Genomic DNA, 14,621 nt, shown 5'->3' with positions numbered 1-14,621 from the left:
AAAGTTGATTATTTTAATAGTATTTGGGTGCATGAGGATGAGTTAAAGGTTTTTTTTTAACTAAGTTTGATGATTTTAGATGCTATGACAAAGTTCCACTCGAGGTTAAAAGCTATTTTTTTCACTCAGCATTTGCCATTTTTTGGTTTGCACTCTTCTCCAGTAATTTTGATTTATATGGATTTAATTTCCTATTCAAGTTTCTAAGTTCTTAACATTTGATCGATTATTGTAAAGCAATTATGACCTTTTGTGACATACAGTATATCCATAAAAGTACAAATGATCCTAAAACCAAATAAAACACAAAAGATGACTTAAGATGTAATCTAAGCAGGAGAACTTTTCCTTATTGCTTACTTTGTTGTAAGCTCCTCTAATTTACTATTAAAAACCACATTTTTTAACAACAAAAATGAAAAAGAACATATTTTGAGCAAAAACCCAGTAAGCAGTTCCTTTGGAAGGTATATTCTGGAGCTACAGGTGACACAACATGCGAGACGATCACTGCAGATCTTCTCTCAGGAAAGCATTCAGAGAGAGAAAAGCAAGCAGGTGTGTCTGTTGCATATTCCAAGTCTCTGTCAAGCAGAAGCAGAGAGGATAGGATCCGCAGTGTGGAGGTGTTTCTACTTTTATCCAAGAGTTTAAGAAGACAAACACATATAATGTGCTTGGGGAAGGAGCGGTGATTTTAGACGCCTCTTTAGCGACGCTGCTGCTACCATCAACCTGTGTGGTCAGGACAACTTTATTAGGAGCAAGAGAAATGTGGGAAGTTGCTCCAAAAAAATCTTCTCTTACAACGCTGAGGAAAAGAATGTCCTCAAAGCAAAAATTCTTCAATATCAAGGTATTGAAATATAAATGATTTCAAATAGTCCTTGAATGTGCTGTGCAAGTAAGCGCATAACACACACAATGACAAACACACACACGTACCAAATGGGAACGTACATCAAGGGTCATTTTACTTTTCCTGCCTTCAGCCTCTCCCTTTCATTCGCTCTCTTCCGTCCATCTGCCTCTCCTTCTCCGCAGCTCCCTCAATCTCTCTTTCTGTCTCTCTTTCTCTCTGTGAAGGTCATGCAATTGATTTTCCTCTGTCTATTCATTTTTCAAGACTGGCTTTGAAACGTGGGAAGCAGACAAAAGCCACTCCGCCCCCCCCTCAGCTCCATCCCCTCTGCTCTCCTCCACCTTCCTTCCCTCTCCGCTGGCGCTCGTCCATCCCAAAAAACCCCTCGGACAAGAGGGAATATGGAGGAATGCAGCCCTCCTTTGTCCCTTCCCCTTCTCTCCGGCCTCCTCTCCCTTTCAGCCACGTCTTGGGCCGCATTCCACTAACGGAATTAAAGTCATGCATCACACTTAAAACCCTGCCAATGCATTGTGGGTAGACATGTTCAAACTGATGTCCAAATTAGCATTGTGTTTTCAGGGGCTGTGTGACCTGCTTGAATAACTCTCCTAGCGGTAAAAAGGCACTAAAAATATCAGATTCTGACTGGGGTACAACCCTTGTTGAAGACACTTTTGATTAAACTGCGGTTCACCGTTGATCACAGACGTGTTCAAGTGTTTGAAGTGGCTCAGGAAAAAAAGCTTAATTAGCACAAAGAGAAATGGCCGCTGCTCTACACAGGGTGCGACTTCAGTCACAACTAATGAAAACTAGGACGAATAGAAAGAGCAAGCTGTTTATTAGTCTCAAACAAATTGTAAGAAATAAATCTTCAATAAAAACATAAACATGAGCAAAACTAGAGTTGGATAAATGCCTTTAATTTCCATAACAATCTGTTATGGAAAGTGGCTTTCTCCAGAAAGTAACTGAATTGGAGGTTAAGTTGCAGCCTCGTTTAAAGCGACTTGTCTATTGGTGTCCCATAAATACCGCTAGCTGGGTCATTGCACTACTTATGATTAAAGCCTTGGTCACAACTGCCCTTCTGGATGGATATGGGCTGTCTGCAGGTGAAAAATGGGCAAACCTGAGTGAAATATCAAGGTTGCAGTCCACTTGGTGAGCTCATAGAGCAAAGATGTTCATGTACATCTTTCTAGAGTAACCAAACCCTAAATCAACTTTTTTTGTCTATTGACCTCTAGAAATAGGGCTTTAAAAATGTAAATTAAAATAAATGTGTTTAATTGTTCAAAATATAGTCAAAAACCGTCTGTGTGCTGCCCACTACAGGTTGAATCCAGGTATTACAGTTGAATTTCAAACCATTTAAGCCCCATGTACTGTAATTTCAGAAGTTCCACGTCATGATCTGCAGCTGCAGTATTGATATCAGCCCTGTTCTCCAGCCCCACCCCTCTGACTGGATTTTTGGGTGGAGCCAACTGTCCTGTTTGGTTACCCTTTAAGCAACAGGGAGGAAGTAGGTGAGACACAGTCACATTGTACCCCCCCCAAATCCTGCTCTCTTCTCTGTTTGTGCTGTTCAAGTAATAAGTGCACACTACTTGTGCGCAACCTAAGAAGTCACGTGCACACCGTGTGCTTGCAGCACCATTAAGGAGCCAGTGCACATTCCTCACTAGCTGCGTTTCCATTAACTATGAAATTGCGCAAACTGGATTTGCTTAATGGAAACAACACAATTTAAAAAAAAAAAAACGCATTTTTCCAGAAAAAAAAACGTTTGCTTTTAGGGCCTATCTAAATGGACACATCTCACAAAACTCCAATGGAAACACTTTTTTCTAATCAAATCCGCTTCTTGGTAGGAACTGGCTGCTCTGAGCGCTGCACAGTGGGCGCCATAAGAGGTCTCGCAGCATCATTAAAAGCTGTGTGTCATGCTGCATTGTTGGATCCGCAGCTCCTCTGTTAACCACGATCGCTTCATTTGTAGCCACTCCCACGTGCCGCTCCACGGCAAGAACAAGACGCCGACGTCTCTTTTGATAGATGATGATGAGCGCTAGTGCCGGGCAGAAATTTGAATCCATCTTGTCGTGTTATCAAACAGCAAAAAGGGTCCAACTGCTTACTTGTTAGAATGTTTATTTTTAACACCGCTGAACAGGCTACTCACATGCATCTGGCTGATTGACATATAAGGAGACTGTTAATAGTCTAGCTGCACGGAATGTGCTGGTCACTGCTGTGACGTCATCTAAATGTTCCCCTGTCGTTCTGTAACAGAATCCTCTTAAAACAATACTTCTTTTTATCCATCGCTCTAGTTTTGAATGACTTATCGTGTGAGTTAGGTTGTGTTTATTTGCATGATTATTATCAATGTTATTCCAAAATTGCGTCATTTTTTTTCGACATTTTCTAGAATTTCTAAAAGTTTAGCGCATATGTGTAATTGAAACCTAGCAAATATGGACTAGAATATTGCGTAAGGGCATCTTATGATCGTATCATTTTACGACATAATCTGTTCAAATATGTAACGTTACACTTAGCATATGCACGACAATTGTACGTTCCATTTTTTAACAAGGCTCCGTAACCCTTTAACACCTGAGAGTTAAACTCAAAATCTTTACCATAACGGCATGAGCCGCTTTTATTCAGGAATCACGTTGATCGTGTTAACGGTAGAAAAGTTACAGTAAATCAAAAAACAAAAACCTGCAGAACCTGCACAGGAGAATGTGACTAAAGCTCAAGGTTTGGAGTTGGGGAGCTCTTCTTTTATAGATTATAGCACCCAAAATGTAAAGTTTATTGATAAAGTTCAATTTAACGTTACATTTTATGATTCAGGATTAACTGAAACACGTTTGTGGACCTGCTTTCATCTCATTTAAGTTCATCTGTGTCACTAGATCAGCTTCATGATCACAGCTGGCTTTAGGCTTGTTGTGAATTGTTGGTCAACAAGTCACTTCCATGCAATCTGCTTTTGTGTCCTTCTCTCCAATTTTTAACAAATGTCTGTACTTCCTGTTTTAAGAAAACACTACCTCTTGCTGACCTGCTGATAAGTTTTTTTCATCACAAATCAGATTTTTTGGCTGGCTTTTATCACCAGAAGAAAGAAAACTTTGCATTTCTTATAGCTGACAGTTAGGTCTGATAAACAAAGAACGGAGTGATACACTTTTTTGTCAAAACTCATTTACCTTTGGACTTTTTTTTAATTTGTTTTAACATTTTATTTATTTTTTTATATGATTTTATATTTTCAATCATATACATGTATATATTTTGTTTTATTTAAAAAGAAATATCAGCATCAGAGAAAAAAGGTCTCTTCTTTTTGTTCCCTTTCATCTCCCATGAGTATAAGTTGTTTTTTACTTTTTAATCTCACTTAAGTACATAGTCCCTGTATGGTTGTCACTTAGCAGTCCTAAAGGAACTTGACCAGTGTGCATTTTTACTTCTTTGTTTTCTGATCTCGGGCCTTTTTGTGTTTTTCTGTAAAATAAAATGCATCGTTTATGCTTTGAAAGATATTTCTATTATTAGTGAATACATTACAACCTGTCTTTAGGTTCACACTTCATGTACAAAATTTTAATGCAAAAAGGTTTTAAATATTTTGAAAATACTACTATCCTAAATATAAAATAAATAGAATAGTCCATCAGAATTGTGGGATCCTGTGGTAGTGCGGTACATGTGCAGGTACTATCAGAGTGACACCGCTCTGGCTGCAGTAACCCTACACCTGCTACTCCAAAATCCATCCAATCTTGTCCAAAATATGCCGCACATATTACCATAAAGCGTGCAGCCAGACAGAAAGAGGGAAATCTTTTTCTCACATTTCTACAAATTAGTTTAGATCAGGGATAAACACACTCCGACTCACACAGACTCACACACATATAATTGTACTGTAGCTGCATTGTTTCCCCTCAGTAATGGTAGCAATTAGACAGGCTGTATAATTACACTGTCCTTGTTATAGTTAATTTCTGTAATTACAGATTGCTCCAATTGTTTTTCCCCCTCTTTGTGTGTCATCTGCATCTTCCCCTTTCCTCTTCCTCTCCTTCTTTCTTTCAGACAGACAGCACATAAATTATAGGCCGCACTCATCCTTATGCAAAGTCTGCATAATCACATGCACATGTATGTTTGTAAGCGTGTGAAACAGAAACTGTTTATGTGCTCCCAGATACTAATAAAACCTCGCTTGTACTGGCGTCTCAGAGGGTGGAAGCATGTTAGCCAATCACACCGCTGAGGACAGAGAACTGAGCTGACGGGGTTTACAGGCTTCCTGCCCTTTGTGCACATAAAACATTGTCCTCCAGCATGCCAGTCTGTATGTCACAAATCATTCCACAATAAAAGCTAAAAAGATGTAATTGCAATATGGCTGCTCCTCTGCTTGTTGTTTTATCAGGCATATTATTGCCTTTTATCATTTATTTACTGACAGGGGGTTCAAATTCTAACTTGCACATAAATTTCTTGCTGATTTTTCTACTACAGAAATTTTAAAGTGTTAATATTAGACCTAAACAACAGCCCAGCCTCCTTGAGTATTTTCTTTTTGAACATGTCAGTGTCCTAATATTTTGGCGTTTTGAGTATTTTTGCTGGAGAAAAAAAAACACAAGAATGCATGAATGGTGTTAGTGGTGTAATATATATTTTTCTATCCTTTTTTTTTTTTTTTTTAAATAAGGGATTTTCCAATGGACTGAATGTAAATATTATCAGAAAATATGTATTGTACTTTTACTTATTTTGAAAAGTCAAAATTGTCAAATGGCATTAATAGAATTACATAAAGATAATTTATAAAGTTAAAATCCCATTAGATGTCACACACCTAGGTGTTTGTTCTCCACATATGGCCCAACCCTTGGTGGAGGGGTGAGCTGCAGACACAGCTTGGGAACCATTTGGTGGTTTAACCCCCCAATCCAACCCCTTAATGCAGAGAGGCATCAGGTCCCATTTTTTAGTCTTTGGTATGACTCAGCCGTGGATTTAAACTCTCACTCTCAGGGTGGACAATCTACCACGAGGCCACTGAGCTGGTATAAGGATTAAAAAAAACTTTTAATTTAGTGAGGGAAAAAGACTCACAGTTCACAGATACATAAAACGATTTCTCTCCAGAGGCTATAAATGCAAAGTTTCTGTGCTGCGACAAATGGACAGAATAAAAACTAATTTCTTGCTTTTTATTTCTCTAGCAGAGACAAAATGTGTGCCTTGTCAATTAAAAAAACTAAATGTTGGCACAGACCACTCGTATCCTTAATACCAGTATCTCTCAGAGGACTTTATGACTGATAAACCATGAGTTTGATGCTTTTTTAAAGAAAGCTTTTGTCTCTGTGGTTAGATCAAATAGGACACCTCGATGTTTGGACTGTTTCAACTTCTAATAAAAGTGCTATGATAGAAATCAGTCAATGTGCATATTAATGTTTGATCAGAACCTTTAGATAAATAAAAAAAACAGTTGATCAGGAGGGATTTTGCAGCAGAATCAAGCATCCTCTAGTTGTATAAATGATGCTTCTTCATGATGTTTTAATTTGAAAAGCAGGTGTTTCCTGTATTAACACTTTCCTCTTTAATTCACACAGACTAACTTTTAGACGTGTTTATTTGACACCAGTTTCATAGCACTGAAGTAGCTTGACCGAATGCGACATAAACCACCCCAAAATAGGTTGGGAAATAGGCAGAACAAACACAACAACCGGAAGAGTGACTGAAAAAGAAATCTGTGAATACGTGAAACCACGAATAATGAAACATAAATAATTTGAATGTATAGCAAGCCACCTTGTGGTAAAATAGTGACTCCACCACCATTTTATTTTCAAGCCTGATAAAAAGAGAAGATGCTTCTTCAGACTGAGAGCATGTTCAGCTTGTACCCTCCCCCCCAACAGTAGCCGTGATAGGCTCCAGCAACACTTGTTTTTTGCTCACCTTTGCTGCAGTTGTTGTCCCCCTCCAGCAGAGGGCTCCACGGCGGGTCTCCCTGACTGGCAAAGGTGCGCATGTGCAAGTAGCTGATGGTCAGCCGGATGACCGACGCCTTGTCCAGCTGGCTTGTGATTGCCCCGGGCAGTGGAAGCATTTTGGCCAGCTCGAAGAACTCAAAATTCTCCTTCCCTCGCCGAGAACGAGCTGCATTCCGAGACTTTTCTTTACGCAAGTTCTGGAGACTAAAGCGTGGACACAGAAGACACAATGAATAAGTAAAATAGAAATATCAAAATATTCACATGTTAGTTTTACTGTCGATTTATTTAGCAAAATGACCTCACAGTGCAGACGATGTATGAATTCATTTCACAAATCTTGTGTCATTATCAGGTTGATCTGATAGTTACACACAAACTTCCTTCTTATATTGAGTACTCCTTTATAATCCAGTGAGCACAGGCTCACAGTCTCTCCCTGCCTATCTCTGATTTTCCTGCCTCCCTGCCCCCTCTCTCATCTGGTCCCGGGCGACTGAGCTGAAGCTGTGATTGAGGGATCAATAGTGGAGGGAGGGGCAGAGTGACAGAGCGGGGCCGGGGCTCAGGTAGCCTGTCTTTGTGATTGGGTATTGACTCTCCTCAATGGGGCCAGAGTGGTGGAATTATGTTGTCACAGCCACTTCACAATTCGTGTCATTGCTGAGCTGGAATAAAGTGTGTGTGCGTTTGTGTGTGCGCTTTTCCAGCCTAAGACAGACTGAAGGGTGTGTGTGTTAGTTAGATCCATGTGGGACAAAAAAAAGAGCAAGAGCTGCAGCTCTGTGTGCACATATGTTTATATCTTAATCAGGTGACACAGCTGCTGTAGCGCCAAACGCTCGTCTAACCGTGGGATCGGTGTGTTTCTGCAGGTGTGTGTGTGAACTCTCAGAGCGCCTGCCAGCCTCTGTAACATCTCATTATTATACTGCCTCGACCCCAGCCACCAAGAACAATCAATACACACACATTGATTCTGCTTAGTTTTTATATCCGCCTGTAAATGACTTCCATTAATAATTCCAGCCAAATTTACTTAATCTTCTTGAAAGGGAGGGGATTCGCTGGTCTGGCAGGATTGGCAGGTGAGCAGCTGAAATGTGGCTGTGTGGAGAAACGATGTGGCGTGCGCTCCGTTTCGTCGATGGGACACTCTTCATTGGGGTGTCACTGTTTGCGAGGATGTCAACACATGGATTTCACCTTGTACAGATTAATTCATGGACATGCACGCAAGCTTATACAGCAGTATGTGTGTACATGTGTGTGTGCGGTGTCTCACCAGGGTAAAGTGGGAGGTTTGGCAAGTAGTCCTTGTAGGAAATCCCACTCCACACTCACACATTTCCCCTCGCTGACAAACGGCATGGTCGCCATGGCGTGCGGTTTGTGCTGCTAACGGCGGCTCTGGTTGGCTCTGGTTGTGGAGGACTCAGCTCTGGAGATCCAGAAGAATAAACACAGAAAAAGTGAATTAAGAGTGATCGGTTTGGCCTTTTATAATATCAGGAAAAGTCTTAGAAAACTTTAAACAATCCTTGTTTATTTAAATGGAAAAAATGAATGAAAATACAAAGAGATTTGTGAATTTAGAAGAAATGATCACAGCGAGAAGACCCGGTTTAAGCCCCTTTTCTGTGTGGAATTTCATGCTCTCCCTGTGCATGTGTGGGCTTTCTCCAGGCATTCCGGCTTTCTCCCAGTCCAAAATCATGCTTAATAGCTTCATTGGTTACTCTAAGATGTCCCTAGGTGTGTGGTGACCCGTCCAGGGTGTGCCCTGTCAACAGTAGCCGGAACAGGCTCTGGCAAAGGGATATAGAGGCTTAAGAAAATGGATAAATGGTTTATTATGAGGAAGATACATAAATAAATATATTAAAATCAAGGAATAAAGCAATTGAATAGACAAAACATTTTTAAAAATCCCTAACTTTGCTTTAAATTCATGAAAAGTCCAACTATAAGATGATTAAAGCCAGTTCTGATGACCACAACGCATCACAAAATCAAGCTGATAGTCTGTAATCTGCATTTCTCTTTTATTTTTGACCCACTGCCCCTCTCCATTAAACACCTATGTTCACATGTATTAAGAAATGGTGACTTGCTTCTTTTTAGAAAGGGGTGAATTCATGCAAGTTAGAGATTATGCCAAAAAAATAATTGTAGATGTGTAGATGTAGTGAGGTGAGACCACTATGCTGATTTAAACATAACGTGCAATCCAAGTGAAAACTCAGCACTAAAATTCTTTAAAAGATTTGAGATTTTTTTTTTTTAAGTTATAGCTTGTCTTTTAGTGGTGGCAGTAAAAAGGATTCCTTAAAACAAACTTCCTACTGTGCAGAGAATTGTGACAAAAATCAGTGCTATGGTTAGTTACAGAGATGCAAACTTTTTACAATTTGCTTTTAAAGATCATAATTACTGATAAATTATCAGCAAAAGGGGATTAAGTTTTGTGGATGTAGAGATACATGGTAAAAAAGCTGCAATAAACATGGCTCACATTATACATTTGTAGATAAAACATTTGAGTGAATCATTGTAATTTATTAAATCCTAATGAACCTTCTGTTTATACGACAGAATTTTTTAAGTTATATTGAGGTTGTGGTGCAAAGGTTGTGTTCCTCGCCCTTCATTTCAGTTGGTTTGTTGCCACATTGTGCTCTCCGGAGCAAACCAGAAGTCAGAGCGGATCAACAGGTCTGGAAAAGTCATGGAGATCCAGCAGCTGCTCATTTAGGGGCGGTATTACTCAAAAAGCTCTGTGCATGACCGGAAAAAGAAAAGCAGAGGAAACTGCCGGCCGTCTCACTGTCATATATTAATAAGCAGCTGCACTTCCTTCCAACACCACATTCTCCCAGGAGGCATTTTTCATGTTTCCAGATTTGAGTTGTGGTCTGGGCTGGTTTTCTGTTTTTTACCGATTTGAAACGCACAGCACTTGGATAATTTACTGACTTTGGTCTGTGGAAAGTCAGCCTGTTTTCACACTGTTGTGAATTGCATCAGAATTCATTTGCAAATGAAGTTGTTTTCATTTCCAAGGCTTGTAAACAAAACCATGTGACTAAAGATCTCTTCAGTCATTGGTCAGGAATTATGAGAAAGTCTGAGGTGCAGCACTCAAAAAATCCTTGGAAGACAGTGAAAAGCAATGTGTCTCATGGTAAAAATTGTTTTTATGCGCCTCCATTTACTTGACCACACTTCATTGAGTTGAACTACAAAGTTAAAGTTTTGATGTAGCTATTAGGATGACATTACAGCAGCGCTGTGTGCGTAATGAGAGAAAAGCATGTAAGAAGCGTTTTCAGCTTGATTAAAATAAACATTCTAACAAGTAAGCAGTAAACAGTTTCCTCTTCTGACAAGCAATAATTTACATTTGTCAGCAGTTCAACAGTCGCTTTATTCCTAACCTGTTTACACCACGTGACCACCGGCTACAGTGGCCGTTTTGGTTCCGTTATTCCACTCCGAGAGTGAATTGTATTCAGACCGAGTAATCTAAGAGAAAACCGATGCTCAGTCCGATTGGAAACCAACCAAGACCACCTCAAAAGATGGGTCTGAGAGCGTGTGTTCAGACTGAAAATATGCTCTGGATTATTGCAGGAAATGAACACTTATGATGGGCCGTACAAGACATTATTTATTCTGAACCATTCACATTCATATATACTCTCTTTCGCATACATATATATTCTCTTTCGCATACATATATACTCTCTTTCGCATACATATATTCTCTTTCGCATACATATATACTCTCTTACGCATACATATATATTCTCTTTCGCATACATATATTCTCTTTCGCATACATATATACTCTCTTACGCATACATATATATTCTCTTTCGCATACATATATACTCTCTTTCGCACACATATATTCTCTTTCGCATACGTATATACTCTCTTACGGATACATATATATTCTCTTACGCATACATATATTCTCTTTCGCATACATATATTCTCTTTCGCATAATACATATATTCTCTTTCGCATACATATATTCTCTTTCGCATACATATATATATACTGTCTTTCGCATACATATATTCTCTTTCACATACATATATATTCTCTTACGCATACATATATACTCTTTTTCACATACATATATTCTCTCTTTCACATACATATAAATAATGTCTTGTACGGCCCCTCATAAAGACTGGTTCACTTTAAGTGTACCAAATGTCTCCAGTCTGAATACACCCTTAGATTAGGATACAGCTTGTTTAGGGAAGGGTTTGATGCTGCTGAAAACTGATTGGTTGATAGAATGTTTGTGGTTTCCATGTGGAAATCACAAAATGTCAACTCTTTAATTGTCAGGATTAAGGTTGTGTCCGAATCCTTGACAACTCACTACACAGCGCTCTATATGGTGCGTTCGGCATTTTGTAGTGGTGCCCAAATCTACAAATCCAAAATCGAGTGCCATAGAAATTTCCCAGAGTTCTCTGTGAAACACCAGAGTGCATCAATGCTCACTAGATTGGGAAATATAGACCACATTGCAGTGTGTTTGAATGATTTAAAAATCTTTTAAAAAATAATGAACATGGCAGTTATAGTAGTTAGGGAGTAGGGATGGAATCTGGACACGACTGAGATTCCACTAATATGAGTTTTTATAGAGTCACTTGTCAACGTAAAAGAAATGTAAAGGTTGATTGTACATCCCTGTTCCTCTCTGTTTACCTTCTGCTTTCTGATACATGTGGTTTATTGGTTGGATGGTGTGATGCTCCACTCATTATGAAGCTGAAACTGTTATTCCTGCCAACACACCTGTTCGTGGGAGTAGAAGCCAAGGCAGATCTTTGCCATTTCAAACTATACAGAACTCCAACTGATTCCTACGTTTAACAGAAGTGAGAAGCAGATAGTTTGTCTCAGATAACTTACTGTCCAATTACAACATTTTCTTAGCAGTAAAGTGTCAGGAGCCACGATTCTAATGGCTTTATTTATCTCCTTTTTTGACTTCATTTCAAATTCATTGTCTCCAAACACCAAACAATGTCCTACAGCTATTCCTGTTTTCTACCAACAGCCAACTCACTTGCCACAGAAGTTGCCAACACTCGTTAGTGTCCCCAGAGTGAGCCCATCTCCTGACCAGTTTGCCTCCTTTTTACTGCTTGGTTGACATTTAAAGGGCTGGAGTGGCCCCAAGCACCTTGGTGTCATGCCCTTGGGCCTGAGATGCCCTCTCTCTTTTCCCGCCTCTCCCTCTTTAGCTCTCTCTGTCTTCGGGCCGGCTGGGTCAGCACAATCGTGTCAATGAAGCTTTGCCAGGGCAGAGGCAAATGGATTATGTCTTGAGTTAGAGCATGGCTATGCTGACCTTTGCTAAGAGGGGTCAGTAAAGGCTGGGCAGGTTTGGCAGATATCATTTCACACGTCTGAGTTTAAACAGCCAGGATTTAATGCATGAGAGAAAACGTTTTTGGACTCATTTCAAAGACAGTGGATTCAATAATCCCTTCAGAAAAAGAGAGATGGTAAGATGGGGTCATTCCAGTTCTAGAGCCCCAACAGTGAGACTGTCTTTCTAAATAATCGTTCTGGTTCAACAATATGATGCGTATCTGAGGTAAAAACTTTATGAAATTGAGAAACAATAGAGCAAATATTTGAATCCATTCTGTTCACAACACAATGTCATGAAAGTAAATAAGTTAGTCAAGAAGGTGAGAGATGGACTCTTATCAATTTAATGCAATTTTAACAAAAAATACACAAGGAGAGTAAACCATTGAAAGGACAATGACTCATAATTCTATGTTTACACCAGCTTTGACAAATGACTTCTTCTAAAGAAAAGTCTATGTAAACGCGTTTCAGGAACTCCATGTTCATAACTCTCACATTCACTCCCCACTCTGCAAGTCTTTAAATCATTTTTTGGGCTATACATGCAAAATGCATGTCCTTTGGATGCGCGTCAAAGGTTAAACCAGGTGAATTTTCACCAATCGGAGACCAGTCTTTGGTAGGGATGTATGGATAGCATCCTTTGTAATTCATGGATGACCCAACTGATTACAAAGGGATCATGAAAGAGAAATTAAATCTACTTTTTAGAGTGGAATTATACGAGTCTTTCATATATCAAAATAGAGCTGTTGAAAAAAAAATAAATGGAGAAAGACTGTGAGATTTGTACCACTTCACCATTTTGCACCAGCTGTGAGTACATGTGTTAATATCTGGTAGCAGCAGTCCAGTGTGAACACCGTGTGTGAAAAGTGCCAACCCACATTTAGCACATTATTGAACATGCATCATATGCCCAGTGTGAATGCATCCCAAAAAAAAATTGTCTATACCCTAAAATATGCATTTTCTTCACTAGTCTGGGAGTTACTGAAGAAACAGACACAGAACAGGCAAGTAAACCAAATATGAGTTCAACTAGACAATCTATCTGTGAGACACATGCTGCAAAACCAGTTAAGCTCCAGGAGGACAGAAAATGTTTTCAACTCATTTTTTACAGAACCTTTATTATTTTTTTGGTTCTGTCTGCTTTCCACAGATGCCCTGAAGTGCAAATCACAGCAACAAATCACTCAACGCAAAAACATGTTTAAGATGGCAACGACAACAAAACCAAGAAGGAGGGTCAAAGGGAAAGGATCCCCACTTTAGTTTAGTCTGTTTAGTTTAGTAATCAGCTATTTTTATATATTTTATGCTTTTTTGACAATTATGGGTATGAAGCATGTTGAGAGAACTGTCTTGTGTAATTGGGCTATATGAATAAAATAGAATGAAAAGTGAAATTGAACTGAAAACAAATCATAAAAAACCAACATGACATTTAAAAAGCCAAGCAAAATTCCAGAAATGAAAATGTAAATTAGTTGGAAAAACAAAAATAAATTCAAAAAATCAAAAGAAAACGTTAACTAAATGAAGAAAAATTACAAACCGGAAAAGCTAGGTTTTATGGGACACCACTGGTTGAATGTTTTTTTGAGTTTTGAAGCAGAAAAGCAGAAGAATGTTTTGCCCAAACTGCGTTAAAGAGTTGATTAGAACTTTCCAGTGGTTGTGGCCAAAACCTTAAACAAATAGCTCCTGTGAAAATATATCACCACACCAAATAACTTCCAGTTAAAAAGATGAACAAACATCACCATCCCATCAGTACTCTCCCATAATTCCTTGCTTTTCTGCTTTCTTACTTTGTTTCATTTATTAACATTTCATTGTTTTACAAAATGTTTCCTTATTTATTTTGTATTATTGTGTTTTATTTTCTAGATTTCTGTACTAAAATAAAATGTTTATTTATTTATTGTCATTGAGATCTTTAATATGTTTTTGAATTGAGTGATTTGCACTTCAGGGCCACCGTAGCTTTTGCATTTCAACAGATTAAACTGCTTGAAAGCATCACAGTATTACCAGCAGCTGCTTGTTTGTTTGGAGCCTGTAAAGACAGGAAGATAAAAATACACAAAAAACTAACGGGACTATCAAGTATCGATACCTGCCTTCACCTCTTCACTGCAACACCTTTACAACCCATCTTTTGGGGTTTGCATATATCCATCATTACACCTTACTTCAATGGGTTTTGCAAAAACAGCACAGCTAAATGTTTTCTAAATTATTTAGCTTTTTAGGAATAAATAAAACAATTCTTTTGAAATAG

At 38.8% G+C, this 14,621-nt stretch overlaps 1 protein-coding gene across 1 annotated transcript in view; it reads right to left on the bottom strand.

Annotated features, from left to right (window-relative positions):
• npas1 (neuronal PAS domain protein 1) overlaps nucleotides 1-14,621 on the bottom strand; it is a gene marked incomplete at its 5' end in the record, with an annotated part of 51,516 nt that overhangs the window by 30,677 nt on the left and 6,218 nt on the right. Inside the window, 2 exon segments of the mRNA XM_024277793.2 lie at nucleotides 6,884-7,122; nucleotides 8,204-8,359. Coding sequence (XP_024133561.1) covers nucleotides 6,884-7,122; nucleotides 8,204-8,298 — 334 coding nt within the window.

Source organism: Oryzias melastigma, linkage group LG13 (assembly GCF_002922805.2).
Source record: "Oryzias melastigma strain HK-1 linkage group LG13, ASM292280v2, whole genome shotgun sequence".
Lineage (NCBI taxonomy): Eukaryota > Metazoa > Chordata > Actinopteri > Beloniformes > Adrianichthyidae > Oryzias > Oryzias melastigma.
Note: the sequence above shows the minus strand (reverse complement) of the source record. Positions and strands in the feature narration are given on the sequence as shown.